The sequence below is a fragment of the Zonotrichia albicollis genome, chromosome 6, assembly GCF_047830755.1.
Source record: "Zonotrichia albicollis isolate bZonAlb1 chromosome 6, bZonAlb1.hap1, whole genome shotgun sequence".
Taxonomy (NCBI): Eukaryota; Metazoa; Chordata; class Aves; order Passeriformes; family Passerellidae; genus Zonotrichia; species Zonotrichia albicollis.
The window spans coordinates 36,945,560-36,971,754 of record NC_133824.1 but is presented as its reverse complement, the minus strand read 5'-3'; the positions used below and the strand labels follow the sequence as shown (position 1 = coordinate 36,971,754).

The following is a 26,195-nucleotide window of genomic DNA, read 5'->3' as shown; positions in this document are numbered from 1 at the left end:
TGAATGCCTACTTTTTTTCAGACTTAAATTTTATCTGAGGGATTTTGTCAACAGAGTACTTTTTAATGTGAGGTATTCAGAATGCAAGAACCGAGTAATGGAAATTAAATGTAAAATATTAGACTCTTCACACTCACAAATTCCATTACAGTCACTTAAGTTAAAGGTCCTCAGCAGCCCTTTGCTCAAGGTCACAATCTGTAAAAATGCTGAGTCTGACATAAAGCTTAGATTCTGACCACACCTGAGACCAAAAAACCATTTAAATGTCACAGTCATATTCACAGATGGTCCTATGGTTTTTCTGCTGGAATAATAATTTTCATTATAAATTCAAATTTTCTTGTGGACCATGTGAAGACTCAGGAGTGAGTGAAATTTCATGATAGCCACAGTCCAGTTTGCAAATGAACAGTTCCAAAGCTGCACATGAACATCTTCACTGGCTTTTGCCTGGTTGCAATGAAAGGCACCAAAACTTCCCTACACACTGTTCAGCTCCATTGCTGTGTGCCCTTCAGAACAACTCTTTGCCTGATTACTGCAAAATATTTCTTCCATCTAAGGCTACCTGAAAACTCTGAGGGTCTATGGAGAGAGACTGTATGAATGTAAGAAAGAAAATATATGCTGACACCATTAAAGCAGGTTATTTTCCTCTTAAAGAGAGAGAAAAGTAAAGCCTAACTCCTTACAGAGGAGTTAAGGGCTATCAGAAGCAAAAGTTCCATTAGTCACATTTCACAAATGAAATGTGGCCTTGTGGCAGAGGTTCTCAGTAGAAATTAGTCTGGAATCTGCTAAAATCAAACCCTGAAAAGCCAAAAAGCCCTCCTTTTTTTTTTTTTTTTGTTTTTGACTAAATTTAAAAATAATCAGTGAAATTAGTGATCCATAACTAGTGAAATAACCTGAACTTTAGTATTACACACACTGAAAAAATAATACTAACATTTAAAAAAAATCTGACACAGGTAGCCTTGATTCTTCTTTTTTCTGTTTTTTTTTTTGCCCCTTTGTCAGGATATTTGACCACTTTCAACTGACAAGAAACTGGATTTTCCTCTCTTCCACAGTTCAGATGAGGGAGTGGAAGAAAAAACCATAAGCATCCTGCTTTCCCTCACTTAACTTTGCAGAAATACATTTCACATTACATGTGATGTCTAGCCACCCACAGTTTGACCACATGACTGACATTCCCGTGATGATTTGGAAATATTGAGAATGTTCTCTCTCTAAATCCCCAAGGATTATATGTTTTTATGTGGAAGTCCATGTAAGAAGTGAAGCAATCCAAACCCTTTTGGCAGTTTAGGTCGCCCTCATTCTTCCACTCTCCCATGGCCTCTTCTCCCTTCCCCCCCTTCTTGTTCCTTTTTTCTTTGGCTATAACCACAGCACCAGCTATCACACCATTTCACACAGGAACACTTAAGAACAGGTTTGGCAACAAATCCTGTTACATCAAAAACACCCAAAACCAACCCAACCCCCCAAAAACCCTGTCTGCATTACTTTCAAACAATTCAGTTGGAGGGAAAAGCAGCTTACATACAAAAAATATGCTTAAGCATATTTTACCTCTTAAAGTCAAGGTGTTTTGATTAAGCACTGGTGAAAAGCTTTCAGACAAAATTAACTCCCTACAGGGCAAGCAACACATTGTGCAAGCATCCTTCCTTCCCAGCATGCTCCAAAGCTGGTGAGATGGAGCCACCTGTAGGTGCATTAGCCCTTTGGAGCTATTATCCTCACCTCATCTGGACTCTAACACAGCAACAGAGGTTATGGGAGGTTGGGTTTTGGGGTACATTTTTGGCAACAAGCTGGAATGGTGATCACCCATATATTCCAAACAGGGCATTGCAGAACCATCATCTCTGTAATTAACAGCCAAGTTAAAGTTCAACCTGGGTGAAAGACCAAGCCAGCATTCATGATCATAGATATTGTATGAAAAGCATGGAGAAAGTTAAAGATTACTTAATAACAAATTTTAAATAACCTTCATTAAAAACAACCCCATGAATTTAAATAATAACTACAACATAAACCAAGGCAGCTATAAATAATGTTGTTTTATTTACCTGCTCAAGACTTTAGACTTGTATTCCTCTTTACATCATCATTTCTCTGATTAACCTAAACAATGACATTAACTCTGCAGACAACCCTGACAAGATGTAAAGAATATTACCAAGGAGCAGAAGGACTTACCTGCTGAAAGCACGCTTGAACCAGATTTTCAGGGAACAAGTTTCGGATCAAATCCAGGAAGGCATCCAGACTAGATACTTCGTCATTCTTCTTCCCTTGCCCAAGCTGTTTCTTGAGTTTTGGATTCCCTGGATGGATGGCTAAAACCAGAATCACACCCAGCACAGCAGCAATAATAGTGGTGGACATGTAGTAGACCATGGCTCTTGTCCCCAGGCGGCCACTTGCTTTAGCATCTAATCCAGACAGCCCTGCACGTGTTAAAGATACAAGCGAATATATTGACACTCAATATCCAATTAAATAATTATAAAATAAAATCCTTTATAATTTTCAATACGTAATGACTACCTCTGGGTGCCTACTTTCATCCCTGTGATATTCTCACCATGAGACAGATGCTTCTCTCTCTAGTTCTTATGTGTGAAGTGTCTACTGCTAATAATTTGAAGAGAAGCATTTAAAACTCCACCTAATTGCAGAGGAAGCATTGAAAAATAGAGAAGATCTCTACCATCTTTTGCCCTTGATTTCTGCAAACTGGTCATGGTCATGTGGCTGACACCACACCTTCAAGAAGGCTAGGCTCACTAGTGTCAGGCCATTTTATTTGCAAGCTCCAATCCAGAAATTAGATCAAACAGCATATGAAGAAATTTCTGATTGCAGCATGTGTGCATGTGCCTGGAAATAAATTCAGTGGAGCATATACCTACTAAAGCCAACCAAGTTATTCAGAAATCTACTCTGAAATACTCACTGCAACTGCAAAATGCTGACAAGATCCCACCATTATTCTTCCTACATCACAAAAAGCAAACCAGGTGATACCTGTAGAAAGCATCTTAAAGTATTTATGGCTAATGGATCTTACCTGTGATTAAACTGGAGATAATTAAAGGGAGGATCAGCATTTTTAGCATCCGCATAAGGATGTCTCCTGGGAAGGCTATTAGCATGATGATGTCAGGGTCAATAGGTGTTGCTAGGCGAAGGAGACCCCCACACACTGCACCCAGGATGACACCTGGAGGAAGAACAAACAAAGTAGCAGGTGGGCATTGGAAGGAACTGCCTGATGTGGAGTACTGCACATATCTTTGAGGAAAACTTGATTCTTAGTGTTCATGTCTTATTCCTTTTTTTTGATGCTCTGCATCCTTCTCCTTGTGCTGATGTTCTCATAACACAAACAAACCCCTCATCATTTATGTGGATAAAGTGATAAAACTTAAACCTCCTGCTCAGGGTTAAGGCTGTTAAAGCATAGATTAGAGGGGAAAATGCCATGTCTACTTTCATAACATGATCTTTGTGAACAGCTATTTTATGTTTACATCCGGAAAGCCATTTTTTCCTGATCTCAAGCCTAAGTGCGATAAAACCTGATAGCAAAGCTTGTATTGCAATTCACAGCAACTATGACTATGAAGTATCTCTTTGATACAATAAAAAAATACATGTGTATTTAAAACATTTTTCTGGGACAGCATCAGGTACACCTTTGAAAGATGATTCAAGGCAAACATTTCAGCAGTATGTGGTTTTGCAGGCTGAAAATATGGAGATGAAATTTGCAGCTCAAGACCAGTTGCAGCTGTTTTTTCAAACAATAACAAGACTATGTCTACAAAGTTGCTGCATATGGCTGTTGGGCTTTCAGTGAAAAAGAAACAGGCAAAGAGCCAGTGAGCCACAATAAAATGTCAAACTGTTCCGTATATGGAAGCTGCTAAAGCCAGAGGCAGTATTCAAGATGAGATCATGGAGCGCTGGCTTACAGCTACAGAGAGGAAAGACAAACTTTAAAACCAGCAAAGTGTAAACTGAGAGATAAAAGAAAATTTTGAAGAGTTTTTATCTTTTATTTTTTTCCCCTCCAAATCACTGAGAGAAAAAAAGAGTAGTGCGCTCAGTTCTACTGGATGACACTGACCTGACTGGCCTTGGGGTTTAAATCATAGTCCTTTCCAAAACAGATACCGCAGTGGTGTGGATTTGCTCTGTTTTGTGTCAAGAATACCCTGACACAGAAATTAAATTAAGCCTATATATTGCTTTGCCTGAAATATGGCCAGAGAAGAGGGCATTACATTTTTCAAAGATCGGGTGTTCCAAATTACCATGAATCACACACATATTTCACAATAAAGCCTTTTTAAATATTTAACTCCTCCGCATTTTGGAAAGTGTGCTTTTGAACCCCATACACATGCAGTGCCCATAGGCATCCTATCTGCTCTCTGCCTGCTCGGCTGGAAGAGCTGAAGGCCACAGACAGGGCAGGGGTGCCACAGGAGCAAGTGCAGATACACCCAGAGTGTCCAGAGCAGCAGATGTAGCTTACCAAACACAGTAAGAGTCAGGAGCAGATTTCTGTGGAGGGACTGGCAGAACTGCACACATATGTTCCTGGATCTGTGCTCCACTGGATTTAAATGACTTTCATGCATCCGGACTTCTACTTGCTTAGGCATATTGTTGGCACTAGAATAAAAAGTGAAAATCAAGTAGAAGTTATAGCACAAGATGCCAAAAGGGAAAGTCTGGATTACTTCCATCATATATAACTGGGGAATCTGATGCATATTCCACCACCTCCCACATTTCATAAACATTGCATATTTACTGCTCCAAAGAAGTCTCTGAAATGGCAGTGGTGCAGCCTTCTAAAGGTGTAGCCATCACAGTATTTTTTGCAGTTATTTCTCAAATGGTAGAGATACAATAAGAATTAATTCATTGGACATATCATCCCAAATGTTTCAAGGACTAAACTATCGGTATGGAGCTAGAAAATTCAGTTTCCCCAAAAACCATGGCTGTTTACTTAAGTAGAAGAGACAGTTGAAGAACAAAGTTTTTATTAGCAGGAAAATGTAGATTTTAATACCTTATTTAATTCCAATTGAGGATAATAGTTTAAAAATTAGGATTAATTTGCAAAATAAAGCTTTCAATAAAATTTTGCTCAATATTTTGAAAACATTTAATTTCAACATTAACATTTTATTTCAATATAATGAGAATGCTGATGTCAAGAGAGTACTTTTAACTCGTTTATAATGAGACTTGAACAATTGCCACTGAAAATTAGTTAGAGAACTATGCATTTCCCAAGAAAACCTTTGGTTTCATTGAATTGGCAGTGCTTAGAGGAAAAAGTTTTTTCACTAGCTTTGGTTTATATTTGAGGAAGTGTGTAGTGGGTTGATGCTGGCTGGATGCCAGGCACTCACCAAAGCTGCTCACTCACTCCCCTCTGCAGCTGGACAGGGGACAGAAAATTTAATGAGGGGTTTGTGGGTTGAAATACAGACTTGGAGAAATCTTTCATCAAATACCATCATGGGAAAAACAGGCTTAGCTTGAGGATATGAGTTAAATTTATTACTAACAAAGAGCAGGATAATGAGACGTAAAGTCCCTAAGAACACCTTCCTGCCACCCTTCCCTCCTACCCCAGGCATGCAAGGAGCCAGGGCATGGGGGCAGTGGTCAGTTCATCACCAGAGGCTTCTCCCACTGCTCAGGGAGAGGAGTCCTTCCCCTGCTTCACCACGGCGTCCCTCCCACAGGACACAGTTCCCTGTGAACTTCTCCAGTGTGGCTCCATCCCACCAGCAGCAATCCTGCCAAAACTGCTGCAATGTGAGTCCCTCCCACGGGCACACAGTCCTGCCAACACTGCTGTACCATGAGTCCCTCCTGTGGGCAACTGTGCCCCTCCAAGTGTTGCAGCACGGGTCCCTCTTACACAGGCTGCAGTCCTCCAAGGACAGGCTGCCTCAGCTTGGGAACAGGGCCCCTCTCTCCATGGGACTCCCAGCCTCCTCTCAAGCATCCACCCGCTCTGGCGTGGGGCTCCTCCATGGGCCGCAGGTGGATCTCTGCACCCCAATGGGTCCCATGGGCTGCAGGGCCTCACCATGGTCATCAACACTGGCTCTGCAGGAATCTCAGCTCCAGAGCCTGGAGCTCCTCCTCCCCCTCCTTCTCCACTGACCTTGGTGTCAGCAGAGTTGTCCTTCTCACAGGTTCTCACCCCACTCTTCTCTGGCCAATTATCTGTGCAATAAGGTTTTGGGTTTTTTTTTCCTTTAACTTGTTATCACAGAGGCATTACCACCATTGTTGATTGTCCCAGCCTTGGCCAGCAGCACATCTGTCTTTGGAGCTGACAGGGATTGGCTCTGGGGGACATGGTGGAAGCTTCCAGCAGCTTCTCACAGAAGCCACCCCTTCTCCTCCTCTGCTACCAAAGGCAGACCATGCACTCCCAATAGAAAGTGATACACACATGAGTGCAGGACTACAAAAGTCGTGCCTCTAATTTTCTCAATAGCTGAGAAATTATATAAATAGCAATAGATTCCCTTTTTATATACAAAATATTAAAATGTATTAGAAAAAATATTAAAAATGCTACTATGAATCAAAAATTTCCCCTAAAAGGTAAGACTATGTAAATATGAGAAATAGGTAAAGAACAAAATTTATATTATCAAGAGAATTATACTTTTTGAGATCTGGTCTTATGCCAGATTAGAACAAGATTTTAGAAAATCTTCCTCTATAACAGTAAACTGAGGTTTACAGACCTCAAACGGGTCTGAAAAGATGTATGAAGTTTCATTGTTCTCAGTACTGAGCCATTCCCAATGAATCAAAACTTTTTTTTTTATATTGTACAGTAGTACAATATAATTCTTGTCTTTGAAAAGTTTTTCAACAGAAAGTTATTAGACGTAATAAGAATCCAGCTGTCCAAATTTTGATGCAAATATTTCTACAATTTTCCCTTTCAAACTGAAATTGCATTTCTTTCCAATATACTTGATGGCAAAAAACCAACCAAACAAAACAACAACTTCAAAATGCACTAGAGAACACTCGTTCTTCTTTTTTTTTAAGGGGGAAAACCCCTCCAAGTGTTGTAACCTTTATTCTGCAATTTTAAAAATATTCCACAACAGTTGTCACAACAAAATGTGCTTCTGACAGTGAAGTAACAAAGAATACCAGTACACATTCTGACAGCTCAAGTGTGAAGCTTGCCTTCTTCTCAAAGACTTATCCATGCAAGTATCAGAGATACACGAGGATTAGCCAAGGGATAATGTGCACAACTTGAGGAATTACAAGAAAGATGAGACAGTGTCTGCACTTTTCATGCACATGGGCCCCAAAGCCATGAAATCACTGGTGGAAATGTGCCAAAACCCCAAGGAACTTGGGATCCAAACTTTGCAACCAAGGATTACAATTAGTTTCACTTGCATTCCAAGGATGAATATATAACTTGTTCTGGCCTATTATTCACTACAGGTTAATCATGTACTCCTCAGAAACTCTGAAATATGGACAGCTGAAACTAATTCAAAAGAAAACCTTGGAGTCTTGCTCACTAGTAAATAATTGGGTGGAACTGAAATGGATCAGTAAACAGAAGTACTTATGATTTTACTTTGGGCAAATCTTAGTTTGGTTTCCTGGAGCCTTTTCCACTTTTCAAAGTTTCACGCTCTCCATCTACTTCAAGATTGTAGGTATGGAGTGAAAGTCTGATAAGTATGGGCTTTTTACAGAAAAAAAAACACAGTAGGAAAATATGCTAACTGTGCACCCATGTTAGAAAAAGTGATGACAGATGAATATCAGAACATGAAAAATGGTACCATGAAAGAGTTAGCACTGCTTTTCAACAATGAGATATTTATTACTGGACCAGAGAGGAAGTATTGTTCCAGGCTTTTGACTTTGTTGTGGGAGGAGAGGAAGAGAAAAAATAGTGAAATATAAACCTTCTATGAAGGATAAGAGAAGCTTCTTGTGTAGCACATGACAAAATTGGAATTTTGCAATAGAAATTTTCTATCCAATTACTAGAAGAGGAAAATCTGTTTATCTCAGAGTCACAGGAATTAATTTTTATCTTATGCACTGAGATATCTTCCTTGTGCTGGTTTTGTGCCTCTATTTGCATCTTGTAAATGATACTTGGTTCCAAAAGAATGCAGAATTTTTGCACCTAAAACCTGCAGTCACATGATGAGATAAGAGCAACAAGTGCTTATTGAAGTTAGTCTAACACTACTGAGGCCAGACCATAAAGACATTAATTAATTCTGCTCATTATTTTCTTATGGCATAATGACAAGCAGCCAAACAGCTAAGCTCCAAAACAGCACCACAGAGAACTCCTAAGTATGGAGACCTTCAAAGATGGTAACATTTACTGCTAACTACAGATGCTTAATAACATTGACAGGATTTATGAAAAATGAACCAAATATTGGAAAATAAGTAGTCAAGTAGTCACATGAAACAGCAGATCATACCAAACAGCACATACCAAGAGCTAGACATATGTTGTAGCTTTTGAATTATTTAGCAAGATGTTCTGCTTAGCTCTGCCACCTACCCTTCTCCCTTTTGAGGCTTTCCCTAGAAAAGAGAGAAACTCCTTTGAGCCCAGGAGATTTTATTTTTATTCACCTTAGGAGAGTACAGAACTGTCCCAAAATTAACAGTCTGTATTTTCACTAATTTCAAGTGTGCTTTACCCTGACAAGGTGATACATAAGTGCCTTAATAGAACTTAGTATCAGAATTAACTTCAATTTTACTCCCTTTTAAGCAAAGAAAGAACCTCTTGCCTGAATAATCTAAAAGTTAGCTATTGTCCCTCATCTTCACAATGTGCACAAGGTACAAGAAAAAGAATCTGTCCATAAACATTTGAATTTACATTATCTAAATATTTACAGATAGGTTTGCATGTAAGATATACAGTGCCATATGAGATAATCTATTTATTTGCACTTTTTAGGCTGTAGTCTGTTTCTCTTGCTGCTTGCTACACATAATGTGCCAAAATGCAGGAAAATCATTTATTAAAGCACTAAGGTCCCTGGTATGTTCCTATTTCCTCCTAAAAAATTTTCCTTAGGTTTTCTCTCAGTTCCCTCTGGATTAGTCTGCTCTCTGTATCTCTTCAACTTCTTATTTCTTTCTTCTCATGACACTGAAGTTTCCAGAACTAAAAGGCTGGGGGGAATGTTTGCTTTTCCTTTGCCACCAAATGTAACTCCTTTCCTCACAAAATTTAGGGTTAATGATTTACACAGTGCTTGAGTGACAATGCCTTTTTATTTTCAGTCAGTTACAGGGAAAGAACTCTCTGTCTCCCAAATACTCCCCCATCTTGGCATAAACCTAGATTACAGACTAGAAGAGAAAAAATAATCTTTCATTTAAATGAAAAATGTAGGCAAAGGCCATAACAAGGCTACTGAAAACAGATGCTGAGGACAAAGTAAGTTAACAGAGACCATGTTTATTCTGTTCAAGGTATTTCAGCTCTGTCAATTAATCAAGCAGGTATTCTCAGTATAAAAGTCTGCTTTGTTTTGTAGCAATTGTTTCAATCGAGGTAGCAAGAGCTGTTCTTGAGAAAACAACCTTGGACAGACAGGCTTAAAATCAGGGTTTAAGAACTTCTCTTGAGCTACATATTTATTGTCAGACCAAGCACTGGTCTCTTCTGAGCCAATGAGTAAACAGCAGCTACAAAAGCCCAATTGTTCCTAGAAGCACTGTTCTTCTTAAGGAAAGAAGAAAAAAAGAGGAGACATAGAAAGTTGAATCAGCTTTTTTGATCTCAGAATAAAAAGTGAATGGACTGCAAATCTCATCTTGCCAATTCCGTAGTACTTAGACAAGTGGTTCAAACATGGCTGGATCTGAAAAGCCATTGCAAAAATGGTCTGATGAAGTTTGGTGTACAGCAACCTAGGTGATTCCTCACTGACAGAGCTCCTCCTAGCAATCAGTGGGATTGCATGGGAGTAAATAAAAAAAAACAGCTTAATATGCTCTGAAGAATATTTGCTAGCAGCTAATCTCTCCCCCTTTCCCTGGAGAGACAGTATAACATTAATTATTAAGGAAAACATGCTGTGCTCATGACAGGGAGAGGGAGTATGGATCTGCTCCACCCCATGATCAGTTTACTCCTGTCTCATATGTAGGAAAGGGCCTGCTCTGGTTGCTAGATAAAAGATGAGTGACTAGGAAAACATATGGAACATCACCAGAATGAAAGGGATTTCACTAGCTAGGTGGAAGGAGTCCAAACTGTTTGCCACAACTTTTGAAATTAGGGCTCAAGCGTGAGTTCACCAAAAGACTTCTAGTTTGAGTTCAAATAGTGTTTTCTGCTGCTTAAATTAATTATAGCCCAACAGCTGCTGAGCTTCTTTAGGGAGACAGTTTCAGACTTTTTCATAACGCTGTGCCATGCCATGTGCTATAGTTTGGGGGTTCCATTTCTTATATTAGATATATTTTTCAAACCACACTGGAACTGGTAAAGCTCAGCATATAGAGCCAAAATATGACAGGCCATGCAGGTGAAACAGCTGAAATATTTTTATTGTGGAAAACACACATTAGGTTTGGCATCACTCCTTCTATATAATGTTCAGTTGTTAAATGTTGCATTATATATCAGTAAAATAATCTGGTCAGGTCTCAGCTTCTGCAGAAAAATAAAAAAAGTGAAAAACCAAACACACACATTTTACAAATAAGAGTAACATAAGCTTCAGTCTGCAAAAGAGTCTGCAGTAACAAGGGTTTTAAATGGCTTGCTGCTGCTAAGCCCTTCGATTGAATTTTAAGTGCGTTGTGTAGGCTTTTTTCTTCTTATTTGTAAGACATTAATGAATTCTGAGTGGAGATTTACTATGGAGCCTGATTTGGCCTCGGGACTGGTATTATAAGCAACACTCTCAAGTATGACTTGCTTTTTTTGTAGCAGGAAAAAGAACTTTTCTCCCTGGAACAATTTACAGCCATGTTGTTTCCTCTGAGTTAGCATTTACTGCACATTCTCTGCCCACAGCATCCTTCTGGAGAAGCTGGCTGCTCATGGCTTGAATGGGTGCACTGTTTTTTGGGTTAAAAACTGGCTGGATGGCTGGCCCAGAGATGACTGGAGTTAAATCCAACTGAGGGCCAATCACCAGTGGTGTTCCCCAAGGCTCGGTGTTGGGGCCAGTCCTGTTTAATATCTTTATCAATGATCTGGATGAGTGTTCCCTCAGTCAGTTCACAAATGACACCAGGCTGGGTGGCAGTGTTGATCTGCTGGAGGGTAGGAAGGCTCTGCAGAGGGATCTGGACAGGCTGGATCAATGGGATAAACCAATGGCATGAGGTTCAACAGGACAGAGTGCTGGGTCCTCCCCTTGGATCACAACCTCAAACAGTACGACAGGCTGGGGGGAAAGTGGCTGGAAAATGACCAGCAGAAAATGACCAGGGATTGCTGGAGAACAGGAGCTGAACATGAGCCAGGGTAGGGCCAAGTGTGGCCCAGGTGGCCAAGAGGGCCAATGGCATTCTGGCCTGGATCAGCAATAGTGTGGCCAAAGGACCAGGGCAGTGATTGTCCCCTGTACTCAGCACTGATTAGGCCACACCTCGGATCCAGTGTTCAGTTTCAGGCCTCTCTCTAAGGAAAGATATTGAGATGCTGGAATATGTCCAGGGAACGGCAGTGGAGCCGAGGAAGGGTCTGGAGCACAAGTCTTGTGAGGAGAGCCTGAGGGAGCTGGGATTGTTTAGCCAAAAAGGAGGCTCAGGGGTGACCTTAGCATTCCCCAGAACTGCCTGAAAGGAGGCTGGAGCCAGATGGGGATTGGTGTCTTCTCCCAAGCAACTACAGGTAAAACAATTAAAATGGCCTCCTGCTGCAGCAGTGGAGGTTTGGATTAAAAATTTGGAAAACTTTCCTCACCAAAAAGCATTGGAACAGGCTACCCAGGGAAGTGGCTGAGTCACCACCCCTGGAGTTACTTAGTGCAGATGTGGAACTTAGGGTCAAGGTTTGGTGGAGGAGTTTGTAATGAAGATTTAACAGTTGGACTCAGTGATCTTAAAGGCCTTTTCCAACCTAAATAGCTCTGTGATGCTCCAGTTATATATTCAAGTGTCTGATCAGCAGCATCCTCACTGAACCTGAGAAGAACAGTGATCTGTGTGAACTGACTTCTTACTCTCATTTAGTTCCTGGTTTCATCTCTTTATTCTGATTTTTTAAAGTATTGTTCCATGAGATCATTTAAGAAAACAACTCTTCATGATCTACCTGAGTTTGCAATCCTTAAATTTATGCTACATTTGTTTGAGCTTTTAAAATCCTTTCAGAATAGTAATGAGATTTCTACTCATTAAATGCTTCCTTTAAGAGTTTCTCCAGCTTTTAAATCTGACTTGGAAAGCTAAATTGTCCTGTAGAGAGAGAGAGAAGTCTGTACTTGATAGCAGGTGCAAAGGAAAATGAAATATAATACCACAGTAATTTTTTACAAGTGTATGATCCTTTTTTCCATATCTATCCAGTCTTTTCACAAACATATATATCACTGTGGAAGAGAGACTTTTTTCCCCCTTTCTTTATGTCTGACTGACTAATGTATTGACTTATTTATTAACTAGGCTGAAGGAATATGTCTGAATAATAAGAGAGGTAAAGATGATGGATCTGCCAGGCAGGAATTCTTTTCTATTCATAATCACACATCCTGTGTATGGCCACATAGATGGCTTTCAATAATCTCTTTAGACAGACCACAATGCATGGATAATGCCTTTTCCTATGCTCAGATTTTCTTATTGACTTGCAGCTTAGATTTTGTGGAGCATTTCATAGCATGTTGTGTGGAAAAGAATATTAGTCTCTATGGAGAGATTGTGAACTAAATTCACTTTTCATGGAACCCTGCACCATAAACCACATGAGGCCAAGATCACATTGAATCACATGGATTTTGTTAGAAAGAACAGAAGTGTATTTTATACAGACATGTATGTACCTCCATACCTAGAAACTCCTTGAAGCGTCAGGTACATAGGGATAAAGCAACCAGGATAACACCTAGCTGTTAGAAATGATGAGAGAGAGAAATTTCTGCAGTAAGTTGCAGAAGGGGAGATGTGTAACACCACCTGTGCACTCTCTGCATGGTGGGTCTGATGGAGGGGGGCCATGGGAAGCTTTACAGGTGTCCTTCCATGTGGCAGCCATGCAGTGCCTTTGGGACCCTGCAGACCTTTGCCTTCAGGCATTCCTACCCAATCATATAAAAAACTGACCTGAACATCTCAAAGAGTGTGTGTACTGATATGAGTTAACTGACTCTGATTTAAGGGTCGTGGAAAAGCTTGATGGAAAAATATTTAAGCTACAGTTTGTAAGAACAAAGCTAAGGTAGTTATTCAGACCTCACACAGACAAGTGGCCTTATAGGCTTCCACAGTCCTTGGCAAGATTCAGATTTACTCTGTATTCAGACTTTGGAGGGATATCAGTTCTATTTGCAAGAAGGGACACCAGTTTGTTTCTATCTCCAGCGATTTTATTCTATGCACCATTCAGAGTTTAAAGCAAGAAAGTGTGGTTTAGACTAGACAGTATAATACCTAACATAAAGATGATCATTTATTTATGTAATAATGCACAGGTGGAATACCTGCTAATTTGCTGATAGGGCTTTATAGTGGTGTAACAACCTGGGACTGTGCATGTTTCATTACCCAAGAATTATGTACTGAGGCTGAGATGAAGAATTAAGGATGAATCATAATACTATCATCATGGCAAATTATATAATAACAGTGTGCTTTGTGCAAAAAGTTCTTTCCTTACATCCTCAGAAACAAGTAAAATCATGACCTTGCATTTGCTTCTACTTGGGGTGTGACAGGCAGCACAAAGAAAAAGGCTATGAAATTACTGGGGATTAGCATAGTTTTCAAGGGCACTGGGTAAAGGTTAAGCCAGTGAGAATGTGAGAAGACCAGAAATGTAGCAGCTCCTAGACATGCTGGCTAGGGACAAAAAGGAGTAGAAGAGTGGGGGGTTTTGTATAATTCAGAATAGTCCACAGAAAGAGAGACTTATCAAGGAGCTCTGATTGAGATAGACAGTAAGAATTAATTTGTCATGACAAGGGGAAAAGTGCAGTTTCTCCTATTAATTTATTTCTTGAGTAATGGCTCTTGAAACACTTTTTTTCCTGAAGTAAACTGTCACAGGTTTGTGACTGCAGGTGGCTACAACAGTGATTTTTGACCACATCACTCACACAGAACAAGTTTCTGGTGGCCATGTAACTCCCCCCCACTACGGCTGAATTAGTGCATCAGAACTCTACTGCTAAGCAAGTTTTAACTAAATCTGAACAGTTATTACCATTCATCTAGACATCATTAGGTATAAAAGGATTCAATCTCAATTACTTAGTTTATTTTCTCACCAAATCTGTGTATTAACTATTTGTTTTAAAAGTATGATATGTATTAATGAGAAGAAAAAATACAAAAAATTAGGAAAACCCTCTGCGGCCACCTCATCATGACTGTTTTTCTTTATCTACTTTGAAAATTCCCTATAGTTTTCACAGCAGTACAAAAATGCCCACCTACCCCTCTAATGGCTCAGGAGTCTTACTCATGCTGTACTGTAAAATTCCAAGTGGTCTCAAAACAGTTCCAAAGTATTTTCCAGCTAAGAACAGTGACCACAGGTGTTATTGCTTTAACCTGCAAACAAAAGTTCCCTCTCATACCAAAAATTTGTATTTCTTTTCCAATATGCTTTAGAAGCTATACATCCAACAAATTGCATCTCAAAATACTAAAAGCCCTTTATGTTTTCTGAGAAGTGACTGGGTAGTGCTGTGCTATGCATAGGTTTGCTATGCACATTCAATCAGAAGACGAGAAAAATCAAGATAAAAAACCCAACCATCAAGCTACTCCCCAACAGCCAGTGGCAAAGGTCTGAGATAGCTGATCATTCATATTTCAATATTTTCCTCTAAATCCTGTAAAGTGCACAGGTAGATACAAGTCTGACAAAGCTTGAGATAATAAAAAGCAACCAAAAACACACTCAAAACGCATTCGTTTCCATGAGATGTTTGTCAATTAACCAGCATGTAACAGTGCATCCAGCACTAATTCTGTTTGAAAATATTCCTCAGGGCTTCCTGTGGGGAAAAGCTCTCTTCCAGAAACTGTTGTGGATAGAGTCAGAATATGCACAAAGAGAACTACTAAGAAGCCTACAAGAAAACAGTTGAACTTCTATGCAGAAAATGCCAGAATTTGAATTACTGTATGAAAACTCAAAGTCCCAATTTGCTCCTACGTACCCTAATGGACATTAATTCTCCTCTGAGTACAGATAATGGTCTTTCTTAACTGTTCTCCAAAATCTGACTTACAACTATAAAGCTAGTAATTTGATTACTGCAATCTCTGAGTGCCAGAAACCTCTACGAAAGTGCAGAAGTCTCATAGCATAACTTTATAAATAGATTGTACTTGGTCCCCAATACAATATTACCTCACAGAGTGGAAAAAAAAATAAAAATACATTTTAAACTCTTTCTCTCACCTTATGACATATTTAGCTTTTAAAACATCCCATTCAATAAAATTCTTGCCATTCTTTTCTCTTATTTCTTTTATTTTTTTAGCTTTTCTTACCTAGAATGACTGCTTCCCTTTTAATGCAACTACACTTTTGTTGTAGCCAGATATTCAGATTGCTTTCATCACAACTATTTCTCCAACAAAATTGCTTTGGCCAAACTGCTCATGCTCTTGAAAAACATCTCAACAAAAATTTCCTGGGCTGGGCCCTGAAAAAGTGAAGAAACTTCGCTTTGAAGACATACTAGCTCCCTGTAGTATGTTAAAGAGATTATAGAAATCACATGTAGCATAACAGAATCTCTTGGGATACTGCTTAAAAAGAGAGCTCTGTGTGCTCCTCGGAGCAGTATTTGTGATCATACACAGCAAGCTTTGAAGAGTGCATGCCATCTACTGGAATCAAAAGGACGTCTTACAGAGGAAGTCCTAAAAACAGCAATGACTTTCACACAGTGTAAAGCATCTTTTTCCTTGTCTCATGTGCCTTTGTAACCAGGGTTTGGAGCCTTTTTTTCATACTGTGCCTTTAAAATAACTGAAAAACAGTGATAACCACACTTTGACCACAATCTTGTGAAAGGAGGGAAAAGTTTCCTATTCACATGGAATAGTAATTTATTCTAGTAGCTGCCTAAAATGGAATGGACGTTCACATAAATAGGTTGCTTGGGTGATCTGCTTCTATTGCTCTCTCTTACCAATATATCACAGATATCTGTTTAGAAACTACACCCAGAAAACCCATAGTATTAATGTGGGAAGTCATAAATACAAAAAAGCTTTCAGAAGTAAGTATATTTATGATTACGGAGTATATTTATGAGTATATTTATGATTACGGACCTGAGGTTGGGGGACTGGGTTGCCTTCTACATGTGAAACCCTCAGGGCATGCCCCACTCCATCAAAGGATCTGCCTGTGTCCCCCAGGTCTGCTTACACTCATTTTATAGACGCAAAGGAGTTGAGAGATGTCATCAATAGCAGGAACAAGATTCTTTTTGGCATTCCAAAAGTCTCTATCCTAACATGGCATTTTCTCAAACGCTTTATTTTTCTTGCTTATTTATTATTGTCTGCTGGACTGTAGAACCACTTGGAGTAGTCTCAACTGAAATAATGAGTTTGGTGGTGCCTTCTTAGAGAGGTGTTTATCTTAAACACAGAGCAGCACAGTTACTGTCTAAGTGTTGAAGACAAGTCTTTATATCCAAAACTAGTGAGGCTCAACAGCAGGTTGCATTTCTGTGAACTGATGAAGTTGGTTTTCTTCATGATACAACTACTGCTGATGCATGTGAAGACTAGGATGGATTTTATAATCTTGGCCAAATTCAAACATGGAAACTTGAATTCTAAAATGTTTAATTTTCCAGTTATTCCATGGTGTTTTAATATGACGAGTGAAGCAGGTAAAACTAGAGGGGTCATTTAACTGGGTTTGAAATCTCTGACACTGAGCAGCTCTAGATACCCAGGACATGACTATAAGAAAAGCAGGTAGCACAGTATTTCCCCCAAGTACTGTCCTGGCATTCATTGGTCTGTGGGTTGAGGATTTCAAGTGTTATCCCAACATAAATTGTATGATTCCTTCAATACAAAGTTAGAAAAATCAAGCAGAAGGACATACCACAAGCAATTTTTCCCATTCTGCCTTGTTAGATTTATAATCCAGATTGCTTAGGGAGAGACCAAGCCTAAAATGGCTTTTCTAAGATGGAACCTCTGTAGAACACACTGTATAAGTAGAAAGCTTGCAGACTTTTAGCTTAAATTATATTCATCTATATCTCCAGTCATAAATTACAGAATGGTCTTAACTCAAACCACATGCACTATGTCTATGTTTTCCATTGTGAATTCCAAAGCATATTATGTAAATATCATATCCAGCAAAATGGTGATGTATGGCAGGTGCTTTAGTCCAAGGAATAGAAAGTTTATGCCCCATAATGAACTCCCATAAGGTAAGTCCTAAGGCTTCTGCTGAGTTTTTACAGACAATTCTACTAAAGTCACTTGAATGTTTACCTAAAGTTGGAGCTGTGGAAAATCTCACTCACTTTTGGAGGAAGTTATTGCCAAGAAATAAAAAAATCTCACACCACTAAAGGTCTAAGCAATGGATGTCTCCACATGAGTTTGAAACAAGATAGTAAAACTGTGTGAAGCATGACATTGCTCAGCTGTCACTGGCTCATCCCCAGGCCAACATGAGAGGAAATGCACACAAGTGGAGGCTCACTTTACAACATATCACACCCAAACATGATCTTCTGGTCTTTTAATCTACTGAAAAGAGATCTGGGACACAGCTGTGAGTTAACTTGGCAGCTCTTGCACATGTCCTTAAAGTTAAGCACACATTTATCTGGTTGGCTGAACTGGTCCCTATCCACTGAACCACAGGAAGATACAGCCCTAGAATTACTAGGCAACTTCTCATAAAAAATCTCCAATTTAAAATGGAGCTTTAAACTGAAAACAACTGATGCCTGAATATCAAATTATAACTAATGGCTGTACATATCCTAGCTTATCTTTTTAATGATGACCAAATATTAGGTTTCTAAGTATTTATGGACATTGAAGATAATACTGCCTTAAAAGGGCCTAATGATTATTTTTATTATATGCAGATCATCTAGAAAATTCTATTTAGTTAGGAGGCTTTAGCTTTTTTTTTTTTTTTTTTTAATTGTATTTATATTTAGTTGCTTCAAAACTTTAATAGCAAAGGACACTTGAAACAATGATTCATTGCCATTGTCCTGCTGTTTGTAGCCAGCAGTGAGCTGGAGTCCCAGCTGGCCATACTGCTTCTGATTCCTGGCACTCTCACTCAAGCTCTGGTTGTCAGCACAATGACCACAGGGGTCCTCAGTGCAAGCCAGTGCATGTCTTGATCATTTACATTTACAGCTTCATCCTCAACAGCAGACTGTTCCCTCAAAAACAAGGGGGACAAGCAGCCACAGTGGGCACACTAAAAATACAATGGACCAGTAATGCTGTAATTGTGTCCATTTAATCATGAACTGAAATTATGATCTAAGTTAAGGTGCTTTAAGGTTTGTGAAGAAATTGCTGTTAAAAATCCACAGAGTACGTGATCTAGCTTTGCATCTCCGCAAACAATACAGTATGTACTACTTTAATTGCTTGTCTTTGGCTACATATTTAGTATACAGATTTAAGTGGGAAAATTTTAAACATTTTCCACAGCAAACCTAATTGAAGAAGCATTCTCTTTAAATGCTCTTTAAAACTCTACTGACCTACCCATTTATCCTGCAGTTTAATTTCTGGTACTTTTCTGCCAGATTAACTAACAGGTAACACCAATCAAAGCACAAGTTTGTACCACTGAAATATTTAAAAAGCTCTGGGAATGAAAAATCTGCCACCATGCATTCTTGTGTCTTTCCTGAGGCATCATAGAGTCACTGACTTGAAGTTACCTCATATTTTTTTCAATTCTCTTTCCCTCTCTCTCACTGCCCAGCTCAAGCCTCATACCCTAACCCTGCTACTTTCTAATTACTTAAAACTATAGGTTTTCACAGCTGCATTTACTGTAACACAATTAAACAGTTCAGTTTTGCAGTTCTTGAATCCCTTAACTCAGATTCTTTTGCTGCTAATGCTTTTTTAAGCTATTGGTGCAGCCCAAATATCACCCCATTGCTCAGTGAGTGGCCAGGGCAAACGTCTCCTGTGACCTTTTGGCCACTGCCTCCTTCACAAGGCACTGGCCAGAGAATGTCTCAGAATACACAAGTGTCCCTTAGGACATTTACACAAGCACTGTGACCATGCCCAAAAATCATGAGCAAGCTCCTTCAGCTGATGGAAACCAGAAGATTCATCAAAATCAAAGTATTTTCTCTAGAGAAAATATCAAAGGATTAACTTCTTGAAGAGGAGCCCTCAGCATTTTCTCTGACCAGTTTCTCTCCCTGTCTCATCTCCTTCATCTGTCCCCAGTCCTCTCCTCCACAGCAGCAGGTGGCCGTTCCCCATTCCTTGCTGTCCCCCACCACCTGCCTGCAGAGCAACTCCAGCTGTGCCATGCTGCACATGCAGGCAGGCTTCCCAAAACTCAGCTAAAAGTCACCTTCCAAAAGTTTATGACAGTGACATTTTGAAAAATTTCAAGCCAGAACCAATGCATCACTCCTCTTACCATAATTACTATATTTATTATATTTCTTGACAGGTTCACTTGAACCTTCAAGGGGCAAAAGCACAGTTTGTTTCAATTCCTTGCAGCAAACTCCCTAACAGCTGCCATAAAAATAAATTTCATTGGAACAAATAATGTCTTCAGCTTTCTTAACATGTTAAGAAGTTTTACTTCTAGCAGATTTCAGAAGGGTTTTGCCTGCAATCACGGCACCACCCACAAAGAGAAAGATCTCTTCTCCCTCTTGCTACACAGCAGAAATCTACTGGAGATGAATGGGCACACGTTTTGTTGGTAAAAAAAGTGTGTTTTTTCTGCAAGGACTTTATGAGTTAACATATAGGGTCAATGCCAGAAGGCAAACTGGGCTAAAAAAAAAATCCAGTTTCCTAAGAACTTCATGGAGCTCAAATTTTGCCCCAGGCTAACATAAATTTGGGGACACCCATTAACTCCTCTATAGTTTTTGTGTTCTGGGCTATAATTGACAAGTGGCACTGAAATAATTTTATAAAACATTTCAATTTATTTTAACGTTGGATTTATTCCTATTCTGCCTCCTTCTTCATTATTCTGCTTTAAACTCTTCAGCAACTGAAGCTTAAAACACTTAATGGAAAAAAAAATCTTCAACTGATGCGGGAGGCCGTGATTCCTTTTAGTAACATGAACAACACAAGGGCTCAATTTTGGAAGGAAAAAGACTCATCTGAAATGACCCAGGTAATGTGACATACACACTTGTAGAGCAACAGGAGCTAGAGAGTATGGTTTTATGCTGGAGGTACACTCCTTGCCGCTGCCTTGACTCCCCACAGCAGTTTGAGAGCAGGTGCAGATTTGCAGAAGGCAGCAGAGCTTGGGCAGAGCAGCACCTTACACCCACTCCTGCCGGTGCCTCAAGCCCAAGTGACCTACCAGACCTTGCCTTCACAGGGCAGGCAGCTGGTGAGCACCACAATTAATGACCTCTGCATGTTTGCCTCTGGCTCTCTGTTTTAGTCATTTGATCACTTCCACGGCAAAGACCAATGCAGAACATTTTTACACACATTGCTTTTTCCCTGCATTTCAGTACTGCCTTGCTTGCTAATTTATTAGCACAAATAATGACTCACAGGTGTTTTGCAAGGGATTATTTATAACAGGAAGCATAGGTGTTAGATGAGAAAATACATTCTTCACCTATGGTTAAAAATAAACATGAAACATGAACAGCAAGGGTGAACAAATATGGTATAGGCAGGTAAGTGTAAAAGAGAACCAAACTATAAAACAAGGCCTTCACCTCTTCTATTAACATATAAAATCTGACCTTTGAATGAAAATATAGAACCTGTGAATTTTACTGTATATTTTTAACAAATAAAAATCTTCTCAGCATCTCCTTTTTTTATTTACTCATCTCTAGAATCATGGAATTTGACTATCCACTCTACTAGCATTGCTTAGCACTAATAATATCAAAGGCCACAGGACACCAGAACCTGTTACACAGTTTCCTGGGTTGTTTATATGAAGAAAAAACACACTATTCTGATTGCTCTCCCTCCTCTTGCACATGAGTTGGGTAAAAAACAACTTGGCTTGTTATTGCACTTGCAGAAGTGTGCTACAGATTGCCTGGTATGATGAAATGCACACCTGCACTAGCAGAAAATCTACTTTTAAAGTCATTAAATGGAAATTGGTTTGCTTTGTTAACACAGTATTTTTACAAAACAGAGACAATTTTATTAAACATGTTAAATTCAGTATTTTTTTTAATAAGGTTTATCTGTATGTAGCATAAAAGAAGGTGAGGGTTGGGGAAATTCACCAGAATATTACTATAGTTTTTAACAGTAAAACAACACACTTGGTATCCATTATTCCATAAATGAGTCTTCTGTCACTCATTTCAATGTCCCTGGTAACATCTACTGATTTTGTCTCTCTTCTCATTTCCTGCTTTATATGAAAGAAGTGTTATTGTCATTACAACTGTATCAGATCTAATTGAAAGGGGATGTCCCTTATTTTATTCATGTGTGTGCCAATGACCATATTTCAACTCCCTTCACTCTTACCTTGGAACATAAAAGGTTGGTCCTCCGTGGCTCCCAGTGAAAAGCTGTTCTGCTTAAAAGAGTCTAAGAATAAAATAATTCACAGCTTTTCTACAAAGTCACTGAACTAGCATGTTGCAGTCTAGACTCACTTATTTCTACTGGAAATAATAGCTCTTCAGACCATTATTCTGTACAGTAATGTCCCAGACTGTTAAGAAGCATCACCTAAAAGAAAGCTCACCTTCATGCTGAATACTGAACTGTGTTTTTCCTCTTTATTAATTAGCTTTTCCAAGTTAAGCAAGGTCAGCACATCTCTTTTTTTGTCTCTCACTTGCCTGTCCCTTTAATCTCCTTATGTTTAATTTATTTTCTGAGCTGCTACCTCTCACACATTGACAGATTTATACAATTTTTAAGTCCTCAGCCCACTTAGGAATTCTCTTGGCTTCTTCTTTTTTTTTTCTTCTGTCAGAAGAGGGATTTCTTTCTCTTGGTTGTACAGGTACATATGGGAAGAGAAGACCTGGCTCAATGAGTGACCAAAATTAGGAGTACATAATGCTCAGCAATAACTTTCTCCATATACAAAGGAATTTATCATGTGGGACATTACTATGTCTCTCAATTGCCTATGTACTTCTAATTAAGAGCTTAGTCAAAATTCAGGGCTTGAGAAAAATTCAGCAAAGGTTTGCAACACATTCCCATTTTAGAAATGCTAAAATGAAGGTCTGTGATTTCCTAAGGCCCACACATATTTTCATCTTTGTAAGGGACATCAACATGATTTACTCCTCCCATCACTAGGCATAATGCTTGCTTTAGCCCAGGCTATTAAGAAGTATGGGAAACCATCTGGGTACCCTGATTACAGCTACTCTGGCAAGACAGCAGCAATACCACATTGTGACAGTTTGATAACCCAGCCAGGGGAGTTCTGATCTGAGTTTAGCTTGAAGTGATTGATTTCCATACAAGGGAAAGGAAGCATGCCCCAAGATCTTCGTTTGCATATTTGTTTCTCACACAGATCCTCCAGGCAGTTTAAATATCTGCTATAAAATCAGATTCACAAAATTACCTCAATTTTCTTAAACTTCCCTCATCCCCGGGCCATATTTGTATGACAAATAAATTAAACATCATAGAATTCTGGGAACCCTATGTTTTAGTTTGTGACAGCATCATTAATGCAATTTAATGCTTTTCTTTTTGAATAATAAACCCCTCAGCTGTTCAACACAAATAAAGCAATATATATGAGGTCTTCATATGCTCTTTGAATAAAATATAAGCAAGAAAACTCCCAGGAGGTCCATCAAATGCAAACATGCAATACCAAAACAAACATGTCATCACTACTTGCCAAGATACCTACTCATACCACCACTCCTTGGTTTACACCTTCAGAGAGGAGTTAAACTAGCAGTAGATTTACAATTTCTACTGTGCAGATTCCTGACTAGGGCTCAGATTAATTATTACAAAGGTTGAAACATGAATCTTTATACTAAAGCAAAAAACCAAAATTACAGCTGTTGATTTTGTTTATTCTTGCTAATACATATTTATTATAGATATATATTATGAGCATCCATATATACGGTTGCACAAAAAAATCTATGAACTTTTTTCCCCTCAAAAGCAAAACCTATTAGAAAACAAAAGTAAAGTTACAGTGGAAATATTTTAGCAGCCTTAACACAAAAATGGTTATGTAAAAAGATAGCATTAGAAGTTGTTAAACCAGGTTAACTCAGGAAGAGACATAAAAATGACTGCTAATATGTCTATATACTAATATAGTATATAGAAATATTAGTATATAGTATATGTACTATACTATATATTATATGACAATTTATTATTATAATTATTATTTATTAATACATATTATATGAATATACATTATACGACTATATAATACATATATAGTATATAGACTAAGTATACTAATAAGCATGTTTGTAATCTGAAACAAACAAATAGAAGAACTCAAATTATATGTAATACAATAAACAATGTCCCAGGTCCACATCTTTGAACAATTTTTTCCGTAGCCAAATCTTTCATTGTTGAAAAATATTAAAGGCATACAGGTTAGAAAATATTCTTAAATGCAGAAATGCATTTGTAGTTTCTCTAAAAGCTTTTGAAACTCTACATTTGCAGAGTAAAGTGCCATAGGAATTTTTTAACAGAAGCATGAGCTAGACAGCACCAAGTAATAGAGTTTAATTGAAGTAGTATTTGACTGTGGACAGGAAAGGTGAAATCTCATTTGCAAGAAAGTTATTCAACACAAAACTACAATCTGATAGTGAAACTTCCCCACCAGTTTCTTTCCCACATATCTCCTACCCAAAGGTGAAGCAAAATAAACACTCCATATGTAACTGAAGGAAATGAACACTGAAAGCACACTACAAGTCTTTCTCCAAGTAGCAGCTGTTATGGAGAAGAGCAAATGGGATTCAACAAAAACAAAAACTTTGGTTTTACCTGGCCCCCCACTGCTTGCCAGAAAGGCAACAGAAGAACCCAATTTACCCATTCTATTGCATGGCCATTGTGCTGGATTATCTTTTCTTGTAGTAAATGCTGCATCCATTCTGTGTTTACTAGACTGAACCCATAGAATAGTTATGACCTTGAAACCAAACCAAAAATGCCAATAGCAATTCAGATTTTAAAATTAAATAGATGCTAAACCTCATGTAAGTCCAGCAACCTGAAATTCATAGAGAGGATTGTGCTGGATGTAAACAATCAGAGTTTCAAAAAACAGCATTCAATATTTCTATTCACTGTTTGCTTTTGCCTGCCTCCACAGGTCCAGCAACCCAACCTACAGACTCTTTTGAATATGACATGCTTCTTACTTCCCTTAAATGTAGAATGGGGAAAAACCTTCTAAAGAAGAATCTGGACAATAGAAACATTCACACTTCTCAACGTAGAAGTTGTGAAATGACAAGTGGTGTTGTGAAAGTGACCCTTAGCATAAAGCTTGCAGTGGAATTTGGCCAGAACACCAACTCCCCCATGTGTCTTTTGGCAGCTGCTGCTGAAGTCAGCATGGCTCCAGCCAGTGGTATAAAGAAAACATGTATGTGAAGGAAAGAGAATTCATAACCAGATATTTCTTGTTTATTGATATTTTCAAGGAGCAAATATGCAGCCTTGTCACATCAGCCTGCATGCGGTGCTATTGGGGCAGGAGAGTTTGTTCCTAAAATCCTTTGCCAGAGGAGGATGTAAGACACTGCAGTGATAAGAAAGGTCTTACAGAAGCACTGCAGCTGTCTTACCCTGGAGTCATGCAAAGTCTGTTTTGCTCTGCAGCCAGTCTTCTTCCCTTTTGTCTCTGCTGGCATGGGCTGTGACACACCTGCTGGGCTAGACCAGAGAACAGCGGCATGAGGAGCAGCGGCAGCAGCTCACTTGTGCCTTCTCTTCCCTTTCCACTCACCTAGAAGCAGGCAAAAAGTGACTTAAAAAAACCTTTTTACTGAGGCATGATCCTGAAACTATGCCTAATGATAACGAGACACATTCAGCTGAGGAGTTTTAGCATATGAGGAGGTATTTGAAGCAGGAAAAGTAACATTTGGCTAGCAAGGGCTTCAGTATTTGTATAGATCTAAAGGAAGACTGGATGTCTGCTCTGATCCTACATTGCCTGTAAGTTTCACAGTGCTTATGTATTTAATTCTTCCTGCACCTTGCTTGGGATTTTTCCACCCTAATGTCTCTATGGTCTGAATTAACATTCATTTTTTACTGCAATCAGTCATAAAAAGGTGGTGGTGCTGTCAAATTATTTTTTTAAACAGCTGAATCTGCTGTACCTGTGCCAAGCAATCTGTAACCAAAGTGATGTTTGAAATGTTGGATAAAGACTCAAAATGAGAGATTAATAAATAAATACAAAAGTAGGAAAGCAAACACCACAAACAACTGGAATGAATACCATCTTTGTTCTTTGCAAATGCATGTGAACGTCCTAACTCCAGTTTCATAACTTTGCATTCTGACATAAAAGGAGTGTACACAAGGAAAAGAGAAAGAGGGAAATTTCAATGGGAGATATTAACTCTAAAGATAAGGACAAGACCTCATAAAGACACCTTCTCTTACTTAACTTTAATGTACAAGGGGGAAAAAAACTCACCCAAAGCAAACTTCCCTGGGTACATTCAAACCTCAAATCTTTGAGG

At 38.9% G+C, this 26,195-nt stretch overlaps 1 protein-coding gene across 4 annotated transcripts in view; it reads right to left on the bottom strand.

The window, feature by feature from the left end:
• The window catches only part of SLC1A2 (solute carrier family 1 member 2), an 86,915-nt gene that overhangs the window by 29,746 nt on the left and 30,974 nt on the right, over positions 1-26,195 (bottom strand). For all 4 annotated transcript variants that reach the window (XM_074543231.1, XM_074543229.1, XM_074543230.1 and 1 more), the window contains exons 2-4: positions 4,568-4,707; positions 3,095-3,247; positions 2,221-2,471 (exon numbers count right to left, since the gene is read on the bottom strand). In XM_074543231.1, the coding sequence (XP_074399332.1) occupies positions 2,221-2,471; positions 3,095-3,247; positions 4,568-4,697 (534 nt within the window). In that variant the 5' untranslated portion in view covers positions 4,698-4,707. The remainder of the gene's footprint in view (positions 1-2,220; positions 2,472-3,094; positions 3,248-4,567; positions 4,708-26,195) is intronic.